Source organism: Papaver somniferum, chromosome 6 (genome assembly GCF_003573695.1).
Source record: "Papaver somniferum cultivar HN1 chromosome 6, ASM357369v1, whole genome shotgun sequence".
NCBI lineage: Eukaryota > Viridiplantae > Streptophyta > Magnoliopsida > Ranunculales > Papaveraceae > Papaver > Papaver somniferum.
In genome coordinates this window covers 109,225,966-109,238,498 of record NC_039363.1, presented here as the reverse complement: position 1 = coordinate 109,238,498, position 12,533 = coordinate 109,225,966, and the positions used below count along the sequence as shown (strand labels likewise).

The 12,533-nt window shown below is 36.5% G+C and overlaps 2 protein-coding genes across 2 annotated transcripts; one reads left to right on the top strand and one right to left on the bottom strand.

The window, feature by feature from the left end:
- Positions 1 to 4,731: 4,731 nt before the first annotated feature.
- LOC113288817 (B3 domain-containing transcription factor VRN1-like) lies at positions 4,732 to 6,664 on the top strand. Its single transcript, XM_026537939.1, has 5 exons — positions 4,732 to 4,975; positions 5,159 to 5,244; positions 5,322 to 5,676; positions 5,782 to 6,008; positions 6,224 to 6,664. The coding sequence occupies exons 1-5, from the start codon at positions 4,891 to 4,893 to the stop codon at positions 6,491 to 6,493; spliced, it is 1,023 nt and encodes a 340-aa protein (XP_026393724.1). The 5' UTR covers positions 4,732 to 4,890; the 3' UTR covers positions 6,494 to 6,664.
- A 471-nt stretch (positions 6,665 to 7,135) lies between these two features.
- On the bottom strand, positions 7,136 to 11,757 carry LOC113288816 (zinc finger CCCH domain-containing protein 6-like). The gene is made up of 4 exons (XM_026537938.1): positions 11,299 to 11,757; positions 8,832 to 9,044; positions 8,574 to 8,698; positions 7,136 to 8,479 (listed from the first exon to the last, which is right to left on the bottom strand). Exons 1-4 carry the CDS (start codon positions 11,356 to 11,358, stop codon positions 7,435 to 7,437), a joined length of 1,443 nt encoding a protein of 480 aa, XP_026393723.1. The 5' UTR covers positions 11,359 to 11,757; the 3' UTR covers positions 7,136 to 7,434.
- Positions 11,758 to 12,533: the final 776 nt, after the last annotated feature.

Sequence of the window (12,533 nt, the reverse complement as noted above, 5' to 3'; positions counted from 1 at the left end):
AAATTTTCCATGTCACTATTTACGTGCTTATTTTATAAACCATACAAAATTTTGTTCAACTTACAAACTTTGTTATCATAACCTTTCACTACAAAGTCCTCAGGTTGGTCTATGTAAATTTATTTTCTAATTCACGATTTTAGAAAAGTTGTCTTAACATCCATCTGATGTATCTCTAATTTGTTTATGACAGCAATAACAATTAGCATCTCAACGTAAGTAAATCTCGTCAAATGTGAATAAGAATCAAGGAAATATACACCTTCTTTTAGTTTATAGCCTTTAGCTACCAACTTAGCCTAATATTTTTCTATAGTTCCATATACCTAATGTTTCCTCTTAAAGACTCATTTACATCTCATGGTCTTACTCTCTGGAGGTAAACTATAAACCTCCCAAGTCAGGTTCCGACGGACTGAGTCCATTTCACTAAATTAAGCTTCTTACCAGAATGGGGTTTCAGTAGATATCAAGGCTTCTTTACAAGTCCAGGGCTTAGACTACGCTAGGCATGTTATGAAGTCGGCTTCATAAGAAGTCTCAAGTCTAATTGTTTTACTTCTCTTAGGCTCAACCTTAACTTCATCTTCCTTTAAGATAAGTTCTGACTATTTGAAAATAAATCTAGGGGATCAACAACACATCTCTAATGAGGTACAGGTTTAAGAATAAACATGTTCAAAGAACTCAGCATCCCTAGATTATGTAATAGTATTCACAACAAAGTCAGAAAAATCACACCAAAAGTATGAAAAATCAGAACACACAACCAAAAATCTATATGTAGAAGTATACTCAGCATCCTTATATGAAGACACAATCACCATTTTTGGTTTCTATCTAGTTCTTCTAGGAAGAGGAATGACAATCTTAGTCAAACACCCCCACACTTTGACATATTCATAAAAAGGTCATCTACCTTTCCATAAATCATATGGAGTTTCATCTGATCCTTAAGGGTACTATATTCAGGATATACTAGTTAAGAGGACTTCCTCCTCCCACAAGACCGCAGGTAATCCTGAACTAATCAACATGGTAATTATGATCTCCTTAAGGATACAATTAATATATTCAAGGCTTCTAATTGGTTATCAACTTCAAGTTTATACATCTTAAGGCTTCTAAGGCATCATCCTTATCCCTAAGCAATTATACAAGATAGTACCTCGTACAATCATCTACGGAAGTTATAAACCATCTTTTACCATAGTGGTTTTGGGTTGAACTCATGTCAACTAGGCCTAACTGAATTAATTCTAAGGGATTGGAATTACTATGAACATTTGTGCTAAAAGATTTTATAGCATATTCATTTCACTTTTGTGTTCAACATCCAAACTAAATTTGGGTACGAAGCCTATGCTAGGCAGTTTATACATTGACTTATAATTTTACGGTTCCAAGTCTACCATGCAAAACATTCAAAGACACACAAAAGAAAGCACAAGAATCAACTATGTTCACTTCATCAGATTTTCCTTCAAACTTATATAGATCCTAAGTCCTATAACTGTTGCCTAACAAATCAATACCCTTAGTTATAACAAGTTTTCCACATTTAATTAAGATCTTCAATCTTTTACCATCTTCAAGAGAACAAGATACAATATTATTTCATATGCTAGGAACATGAAAACTTCATTCAGTGTGAGAATATTACAGGTATGAACTTATGCTCGACCGTTCCCTTTTATGAAACCTCTGTCGCAGATGAGTTACTCATATAGAGTTTCTCGACATCCCTTATCCTCTGATAAGAGGTGAACAGGTCTCTGTTTCAACAAACATACTTAGTGGCTCCAGAATCCACCCACCAGTCTCTCACATTGGTTATTAAAATAACTTCCGACATCATGTCAATGAACTCGTTATAATTTGTTTCAACTAAATTAGCATTAACTTTTTACTTATTAAGGTTTTATGTTGTCTACACTTTACTGCCGTATGGCCAGGAATTTTACAAACATAACAATCACCTTTAATTAAAGTAATGCCGGATTCAGTTTTACGAAACATACCTTTCTTATGAAGACTACGCTTAGAGTTGTGTTTGATGTTCTCGCCTTTGTCAGCTTTGGAAGACTTGTGTTCATCCACATGCGCCTGGTAGCCATGTTCCTTTTCAATTTCATGTCACAATCTTCGTTTATACTCTGACCACGGACACGGTAATTTCCCAATCACCTAATACACCACATCTCACAAACCTTAGTTCCGAAACGGAAGATAAAATATGAGTTTTGAAGATAATATCTAGATTTACAAACTTCGTTTGAACCACCATATCAAAAAACTCATGATTACCCCATAAAAAATACTTTAGTTAACAACAAAATTTGCCCGTCAGAATTTTTCAGGAACATTTGTCTGTTTTGTAAAATATCAAAAAAATACTTTTACAACTCCAAAAATTCTGAAATTTTACGTGGGTAACTATCAGGATGTCTACTATTGTGTCAAAAGGGTTCATCGAAATTCTTCTAGGTTAAGAGATAATCTCGAAACTCTACAGCTGACCAAAAAATTCGTTTTTGTTTTTCACTCCACAATTAACATCCATGATTCACAAACCAACCAACCATTTTCGATTATTACAAATATAATGTCTTAAGATTGTTGGGTGCAATAATAAAAAAAGAAAAATCAAATAAGCAAAAGTTATTGATACTTAGCTCCTTTATAATGGAAGTGATCGATTGATGAAACGAACGAGCTCTCATACTCCACAACAGCAACAAGGCAAAACTTTGGAAAAACAGAGTGAGTCACGTGTTCAACACGTTGCCCTTAAGACATTAGCGCCCGGATACACTCAAGAGTGATGCTATAGCCCTCACAGGACGGATATCTCCAGGATAAAACACCCTACTACACCTACTACTAGCATATGTAGTAGATGCTCAACTTGAGCTTGGCAACTCCGAAAAAACCGTTAAGGAAAATCTGAACTTAAGAAACTATAAAATATTTTCCCTTAGGGGTCCCTCTAAAATATAGAGCAACCCCTTTCCCATCGATTTTACAAAAGTAGTGGATTTCTTTATATAATGGAATAAAACAATTTAAGAAGTGGAAACACCACAATGTGGGACTAATAAGTTTATATAGTTTCTTAAAACTACTAAAAATTGGAAACTCCACAATATGGGATTAAAAAGTTTCATTCATAAAACAAAACAATAAATTATAATTTTTTATTAAAACTTTAAAAAATTATTTTTTTATTAATCGTTTTCCAACGTATCCTACTGTTGATAATGAGGATACCAGTGATGACCACAGCCTTGAAGGAGGATCCACTGAAATCAAGAGCAGTGACGAAGATGAAGAAGATTATTACGTTCATGCTTCCACTGGTATATATGTTTAGTGCATGTTATTATTTATTCAGATAACCGTTGTAGTTTCTATTGTTATTTGAGTTGGTAAACTGCATATGCGTGCAGATGAAGATGGAGATGAATCACCATTGTCATCATCATCAGAGGAAGAAGAAGAAGTCAGAGTTGCTGAGAAGAACAAGAAGAAGCGCAGTCATTCGAGGAATAAAGATGAGGATAGAGCATTGAGAAGTACACGACTAAGAGCAGAATTGATCGGCGATGAATCCCAGTCCGTGAATCCTTTTTTCACAATTGCTCTACAACCAGCTTATATCAAGCGCAAATACTTGGTGAGTCGATCATGTGCCAACATTTAATTTTTTGCAAGCAGCACAATCATTTGTTTGTTAAGTAAATTAAGGGCATTTCTTATGATATAATGTGCAGCAAATACCAGTCTCATTTGACGAGATGCACATGTTTACCCGTGGAAAGAAAATCAAAGCTGAGGGTGAAAATGGAAGATTTTGGTTTCTCGGACTCCCTAACAAGCGAAGGTTGACTGATGGAGTTTCATCACTTCTAAAAGATAATGCTTTGGGTGTAGGAGATGTATTAGTCGTAGAGCTAATGAAGGAGAAGACGTCCGATTATCTTGATGCTAAAGTTCACATCTTCCGTACCTGAGAACTGTGCGATCAACAAGACTTGAAGCTAAACTACCTCGATTTCCATTTAAGTATAGATTTTTCAGATACTTTTCTAACTATTTGTTGCGCAAGTTAATTGATCGATCTTTGCTTGTATTGTTACTGAGCCTAGAACTACAACGCAGCAAAATTCACCATATACTGGCACTACGCATACTTAAAATGTTATTCAGTTGAGCTGTCTATCGTAGAATCTTTACGTACAGTTGACAGGAGGCCAAGTTATTTGTTGAAACTTAAATGATATTTACTGAACAATACCACTGCCATGAAGCATGCTTGACATAGCCTTATAAACAAGATGGGGTTATGCCCAGAAAACGGTTCGTGCAAAATTTGATACAGATTATAGTGATTTGTGTGGTAGATACACATCGCAATCTATCACGTGAAATGCTTGATATCCCCAACTCTGTGCATGGGAAACTAGCTAGTTTTGTTCTTTTTCAAAAAATTAATATCAACCAAGGTTGGAAGAATGGGGGAGGGAGGGATGCTGGTGGTCCTTTTTTTATTTAGGTTTTGATGACGACTAATTTGAGCATGACGTTTTATCTATCTACTTCAATCAAGAAACCCATAAGCTTGCTCTGCATGGAGCTGAGGTCCTCCCACGTTCAGTTTCTGATGAAAATTAAAACCCTTCCTTAATCAGCAAACACATAAATCTAGGAACTTGAATGCATTCATTTTTATAATCTAGGACCATCGATACTGGATGTGAACTTGAGTTCCTCAAAAGAACAGCTTATAATTCTGTTCTAACAAAACACATCGCTAGTAAAACCTCACTTCATCAAACCAAACCTCATACAACAAAACATCTGAAAGTTCTTCTCATATCACATATCAAAATGGCGATCACTCGAAATCAAAGAGCAACTAGAACACCAGGAACAGATCTGTCCAACTCTCAGGGAAACTTTGTCGCTTCTGCTGGTAACTTTATCAATCTCTCTTAGTAATAGTGTGTTGTTTTTCTTCTCGTTTTGGTTCTCTTACTTTGTGATGTGTAGATTTGTTTGAGACATAATTGCTTTCATTTGCGCCTCCTGAAATAGTCTTTACAATCAAAAGTCTATTTCAGTATAACATTTCTCCTCAAAAATACAAAATTTTCAGATGATGATGGAACTAATGAGATCGGTCGTAGACATCCTCAATTCTTCCAGATAATACATAATGCCATAATTCAAGATGGAAATTTGGTAAGTAGGAGGATTACTTAATGAATGCTTAACGAAGTGATTTGTCTGCTAATTAGCTTCATCAACTTGATATGCAGATTATCCCGCCAAGGTTCGTCGCGAAACATGGGGCTGATTTATCTCACCATGTAACCCTCAGAGTTCCAGATGGTCTAACCTGGGATGTTCAGTTGAAGAGAGATTCAAATGGTGGCAATGGTGCTGTTAGCTTTCGGATTGGTCAGCTAGACCAATTTTTTGAGTACTACTCTATACGCGCTGGACATCTTTTGCTGTTCAAGTACCATGGAAATTCTCAGTTCCTTGGTATAATATTGGACATAAGTGCTTGTGAAATAAAGTATCCTGCTGCTGATGATGATGATGACCACCGAGGATCCTCCGAAATCAAGAGCAGTGAAGAAGAAGATTACTACGTTCATGCTTCTACTGGTATATATGGTTATTGCTATTTTGTTTTGTGCATGTCTTTACTTACTCAAAAAATTGTTTTAGCTTAGATTGTTATTTGAGTTGGTAAAATGCATATGGATGTAGATGAAGATGAATCATCTGCATCGTTGTTGTCATCATCATCAGAGGAAAAAGAAGTCGCAGTTGTTGAGAAGAAGAAGAAGAAACATACTCATTTGAAGAGTAAAGCCGAGGATAGCTCAATGCGAGGTATGCGACAAAGAGCAACTCTTATCGGTGATGAGTTCCAGTCTGAAAATCCTTTTTTCACACTTGCTCTCCAACCAGCTTACATCAAACGCAAATACTTGGTAAGTTTGATCTTGCTTCAACATATAATTTTGTGCAAAATGGTTAATAATGCCTGAGTGAAGAATTAGTAAATCTCCGGAGTCCAGACCGACCAACCTTAAGGGCTGCTCTATAAACTCACATGAACAAAATGAACTAAATCAGCTTTAGTTTAATGCTGCACGATCATTTGTGCATCAATTAATGAAGTGCTTTTCTTATGATATGTGTGCAGCAAATACCAACTTCATTCAATGATATGCACATGTTTACCCCCGGAAAAAAAATTAGAGCTCAGGTTAAAGATGGAAGTGAAGATTTTTGGATTCTCGGGTTCCCCAGGGAGCGAAAGCCGGATGAGCGAAGGTTAACAGTTGGAGTTGCACCACTTCTAAAAGATAATTATCTGAATGCAGGAGATGTTATACTGGTAGAGCTAATGAAGGATATGAAGTCCAGTTATCTTGATGCTAAAGTTCATATCTTTCGTGCTAATCGTGACTGAAAACTATGTTATCAATGAAGAGTACTTGAGCTACCTTGATTTCTGTTAAGTTCAGATTTTTAAGTAGTTATCAGTGTGCACAACAGACTTTTCTAACTAATTGGTGCACAAGTTAATTGATCTTTACTTGTATTATCACGTTTTTTCAATTTTGAGAACTCCGTACTTATATTTGCGAGACCAAAAGCTACAGAGCAATCTCCAGAGTCGTTTGGTAGTTATAAGTTAACAGTTTTCGAGGTAGAATTCTATCAAGATCAGACAAAACTAATCAGCTAAACCTCATCAAAGAAAAACAGATAAAAGAGCGGCGTTCATTCTATGGTACCAGATGTGCAACACTTTCCGAGTCTAGAACTACAATGCGTCAAAATTCCCCATATACACACCAGTGGCACTATGGATTCTAAGGTCGTTTTCAATTGAGCTGCACGCGGCAATCCAGATGCTTGTAAACAATCTGTTACTTTCTTTTGCTGAGCATTTTAACTGCATATTTAGCTTTCCCTACAGAGGTTTGATAGGATGATTTCAAACTTGCAACTCCACAATGAAGAGTCTGGTGAGAGATGAGGGAGGAAACTGGCAATAATCATTGGAACTAAGCAATGCAGCAACAAGATAGCTAAGGGAACAAAAGTCTGACAAAAGAATACAACTACTTTTCACCATAAGCTCCAACCCAAGCAATTCTCTTGGCATTGTTAACAACCCTTTTCAGAGTAAATTATGAGATTCCGAAGTCATGGCCTCTACAGGAAGAAGATCAAGAAAAACAACAGAACTTGCAAAATAGAAAAGCAAAATGAGGAATCTCTATTTTACTATAATAAAGTGGAGGGAAAAGAGAAAGGGGAAAAAGGAGCCTGGAAAAACGGCATACCATTACAAGATTGGGCAAGAGATCATATAAATATTTAGCTATAATATGGGAAAGAAGGTTATGTCCTTCCTGTTATCTCTCTATCTAGTTTCATTCTCTTTGCACCATGTTGAGACTCTGGCATCCGCGGTTTAAAAGATGGGTCGTGCTGAAACCCACAGTTTGCTCCATTTTTGCATCCCCTAGAACTATTGAAATACATGCAAGGCTTGTTAATCTTGGGTTTTCCGGTCTCCCTTTGTTTTGAATTATGTAATGATGATAGATGATGTTCTTGGTTCGCTACTGCTGCCCCAAAGTGCTGTTGCTGCTGGTTATTACCGATAAATTGATGTGCCTGAGGTGGCGAGTGATTCTCGCTTTCTGATCTTTCCCCACCGTGTTGTTGAATCAGGCTCTTATAGTAGTACATGTCTCTCAGAGGCGGCGGAGGAGGTGGGACGTTTACTATTGGTGGAGTGGTGGAGAACTGAACATTACCACTGCCATGTGGAGGTGGAAGAGGACGTGCATGAAGCATGCTCGACATAGCATTATTCACAGGATAATAGTGTCCACTGGTATGCATGGTTGACATCGAACTCGCTTCAGGGGCTAACCTATTAATATGAAAAGGAAGTGAACTAGACTGTGGGGCCGACAAGTTCAATGGGGGTGACCTTGCCCTGGTTGTTGTGTTGTTCTGTAAGTTGCCATTGGCAGGTGATGGTCCATAATCACTAACCAGCTTTTCAATCAGTTGTGGGTTGTTAAGTATTTGTATGAGCAACTCGGGGTCGATCATGCTTGCCTGCTCGTTTGTCTTCATGATAGCGGAGAAGGCAGCAGAGGCAGCAGCACCAACTGCATCTGGCTGAACACCAGGGACAAACCCGACGCGATGTGGTTTTCCAACGGTGGCTGTATTAACAGAAGTGGACATGTGTTGGGGAGGTGTCTGAGACAGTACTGGTAGCTGTGACATCTGGGGATTATTAACCGTTGCTGCTGTTGAACTGAATGATGGATCGGAAGTATCTTCATCTTCAATGGGAGTGACGGGAATAAGAGGAGTTTGACGATCATCGTAAGGAATATTGTCACATTCCAAGGGAACAGATGGGCTATGTAGAAGATGGTGATGTCAGTTTTGGAAAACAAGCAACAATAAGAGGACTACATAAAGAGAAAAAATAAATTCATGGAAGAGAGAGAGACCTATCAGGTATATCATCTCGGCGTGGATAATATGCTTCCAACACCCTCATCTCTCGCTGGTTTTGAATCCCACCCTCTTTACTTTCTTGACCAGCCACTACTTGCCAATGCGGATCCAAGAAAAACTACATCAGAGAAAATAGGAACACAGGAACAAGCATAAGTACGACAAATTGACATTCACAAGATTTCATTAAGGATTTAGAAAATTTTGGTCACGGGTCAGTCAAGAAAACAAACATCAGAAAACGATCTTACTCGTGGAGGGCATTGCCATTTGACCAAAGATATCTGAGATAATTCTTTCTTTAACTGACTCTCAGAATGTGCAGAATCTTCAAACCCGGGTGGCAGCTGATCATCTGTTCCTCCACCAGCGGAATGCAATAACCATGATTTCTTTGCTTGGAGATGATCCTGAACTCCTAATCCCACTTGCGAAGGAGAATCCTCTGACAGAAATAGCCTCACCTGTTCAATAAAATGGCATCAGAGATTTAGAAGTCGATTACTATATATAACAGGTGATGAAAGCCAGAATTGACAGATTTAAGTAGTGATTCATAAAAGGGGTTTGATATATTAGAGAAACCGAGAGAGAAAGTGAGTGTCTGTGTGTGTTTTGATACTGTCAAACATACCAGCATAATATATAGAAAAGCTTGGAAGAGTTTAAAGTAGCAAAAAAAAAAAAAAAAACTAATTGTCCCAGACCAAGCAGAGATTTGTGTAGACAATAGAATGAAACCCCCAGAAAAAGTTCAGTAAACCCAGAGATTAACTGGATATATTAACTTGACATGGAGAATTGAATGTATTTCTGTAGGATTTTGCTCCTTTTAATAGGATAGTAGAAGTCAGAATATGGAATGTAAGTTCTACTAAACCAATTAAAACTAGGAAAGTAAGCTATTAGAAACCAGCAGAAACTCAATAACTAGCAAAGCTTTGCAAAAACTTTCAAGTTAATCAGCAAAGCTTTGCTTCTTTTATTCCATTCCAATGTCACCCCAACTAATCTACAATTATGTGTCCCACAGTCAAATAACCTCAGGCCCGAACCAGTGTTCTTACTAAGCGCCTTCTAATTTTTCAATTCAAAAAATTCCCTCATAGAGCAGAGAAAAAGATCCTCTGCATGCTCTTTCATGAAGTTCCCACTCCAAATGTCTGGTAGAGGACATAAACAATATGAGATAGACATTTCAAAAGTTACAGACACCTATGCAAACAACACAATGAGATGATTACACTAGTGAATTTTCGCACTCCATCAGAAAGTTAACCAAAACAATATAGAACACTATGACCTAATAACTACCTACAGAACATAATATACTGAGCTGATGAAAAGGTTTCTTCCTAGACAAGATCTACAACTGTTCTCTCCAAACATTCGCAAATTCTACATGACCATACAACGGTGGATCCAAGAAGCTATTTTTAGCAAAATCATATATCTTACAAATTCACAGCAAAATGTGAGTGCGTATTCTGAAATATAATTCAGTGGCCATGCTTTTGAATGTTGAAATTTAATAAACTTTTCCTCTGATTTCTTTCACCTTTGAATTCAAATTTATTGTTCACACTTCCATTTGATATTTTAGGGTCTGACATAGAACTGTCACAAGTACAGAAATTACATAGAATAAATCCTCTGTAAATGTTGGATGAACAATGATTTAGTTCGTTTATAACCTACTGAATTTCTGCATTTATTCAGTGTTTAAGTGTTGCATGAGTTTGAACAAGTTGCATTCTAGCATCCAGATTTATGCCTACTTCAGCTTTCCTTTTCCTTTTGAGAAACTACTGATTCATTTATATTGGTATCCTTACGTATTTCAGCACTTTTCCGGCAGTCTGTGAGCAAAGTTTTCAGTGATACTATCATACTAACAAGGCAGATGAAGCAGTCAAGCATCAAACGATGCTCTTTTGGCCAAAACCTCAACATTCTAATAACTCATAGCTAATTCAAAGTGATTGCATCCCAAGTGTAAATCAATCAAATTCTACAGGCTAAACATTCATCCTCAGCATTGACGTCAAACTGTACAAGGAAACTAATCATTCACAAAAACAATTTCATATGTTTGTAATTTGTGAATAAGGGGTATGCAAGTTGATCATCCCAGTTCACCGCAATAACTTTCATATTGTAACTTCCAGATCGCTAGATATAAGATCTGGATGGAGTACAATGCTACATTCTCAATTTCTGCTTTTTAAGTTCATATGCGTAACAAAAATTATTTACTTTGATTAATTTCACCATCTTTATGTTGTCCAAGGTCAGTTAACCCACCGAAGAGAGTAAGAAAAGTTGTTTCTTTTAATCATTGTGTAATTCAATGAAATATGTGAACCAATTTTAATCTGGTTGACATATGAGATGCTTTAAATTGCAACATTTTATTTTTATCATCGGCATCTTAGTTGTTGCAGACCATCTCTTTGATTCTTAACTTTGAACCTCATTCTATCTGCTCTTTCGTTAAAAGGATCTTCTTTTTTTGATTCACTCAATGGGGAAATTAAGCAAAACTAGTTATAAAAACTTCAAAAAAACAAAAAAAGGAAGAATGGTTCAGGTCAAATAGATTGATTACTGGATGAATGATAAACCAAAACAAAAACTAAAATTATAAACTGAATTAATTGATTTGGGGGAAAATTTATACAAGATAAAGAAAAAAGCCAATTAAATTAGTTATTTTACCTGCCGGAGATTTTCATCTGTTGCCCAAGAAACCCTTTTTGATTTATGTGATCCTCGCATATTAACACACTACACTTGATTGATAAAATCCCCTTCTCTTTTTCCTTCTTTGCTTGAATGAGTAATAATCAGATAGTTAAACAATCAATTGAAAGGATTTACGATCCATAAAAACCCCTAAACCTATTGAAATTTCTAAACCCTAAAATGTCTACTGATGATTAATTTTTCGTTCTTTCTTCTTCTTTTTTTTAACCCTAAATTAATAAATATTATTTCAAAACCCTAAATCGTTCAGCTTTTAGGTATTATACAACAGAGTTTCTCAGAAAATAATTTTATCGAGTGTTTTTATTAATGATTAACGAAAACTATTGAGAGAGCAGCCATTTACAGACGCATCAAGTTTTCGCGTCTCTCTCCCTTTCTCCTCTCTTTATCGCTCCGCTCTGTGTTTTTCTGATCTTAAAAACTGAAAATTTAATTTTGTTTTTATATCTTTTTATTTTCTTTTCCTTTTCTCTCTCTGTTTTTATTTTAAATAATTAATTAATTAAAGGTGCCGATACACATGGGTGGATCTAGAGTCCAGTTCATATTCATCGTACCCACGGGAGAAAGTGGCACACGAAGCGGCCTCATCCTACCAATCGGATATTTGCGCCCCAAGTCTAATCAAAGGGTGATTTGGTATTTAGGTGATGTCTTTTCTTGGTCCAAGGTTACCTGCCCGTAGCCCTCATCGCCTCGTGGACTGTACTCGCACGGAATCAAGTGATTTTTCACTTTCCAAGATGTCCAATGGTCGAGTTCTCGACATGAGGTCGTGGAAAAGCATTTCGTCTCCGAAGCATGAATTCTATGCAAATGATCAAACTTCAAGGACGCCTCAATTAACGCTTCTTTTTGTGCTTCAATAGATTTTGAAGTTGAATGTGCTGCTCAAAATGAAGCCGGAGCTCGGGCAGTTCTCAAAAAAATTGTGGAGCAAAATCTTATTCACATTGTTATTAAGAGTGATGTTAAAGATTTCATTAACCAATTTTCTACCGGTTTTGTTATTTTGGGCATGAATGCATAAAATAACACCCAGTCATTACATCGAGAAAGTACAAAATCAATTAAAAAAATAGGAGAGATAGTCTTTTCTTGCATTGGATAAGAAAGATAGTCTTTTCTTGTATTGGAAATGCAAATACATAGATTTATCATACATGCATTTGTTAGGAGTGAAG

Coding starts and splice junctions, on each gene's coding strand:
- LOC113288816 (XM_026537938.1), bottom strand. CDS start 11,358: ATGCGAGGATCACATAAATCAAAAAGGGTTTCTTGGGCAACAGATGAA. Junction 8,699..8,831: donor AATGGCAATGCCCTCCACGA/GTAAGATCGTTT, acceptor TCTCTGATGTAG/TTTTTCTTGGATCCGCATTG. Junction 8,480..8,573: donor CGAGATGATATACCTGATAG/GTCTCTCTCTCT, acceptor TCTTCTACATAG/CCCATCTGTTCCCTTGGAAT.
- LOC113288817 (XM_026537939.1), top strand. CDS start 4,891: ATGGCGATCACTCGAAATCAAAGAGCAACTAGAACACCAGGAACAGAT. Junction 5,245..5,321: donor TAATTCAAGATGGAAATTTG/GTAAGTAGGAGG, acceptor CTTGATATGCAG/ATTATCCCGCCAAGGTTCGT. Junction 5,677..5,781: donor CTACGTTCATGCTTCTACTG/GTATATATGGTT, acceptor ATATGGATGTAG/ATGAAGATGAATCATCTGCA.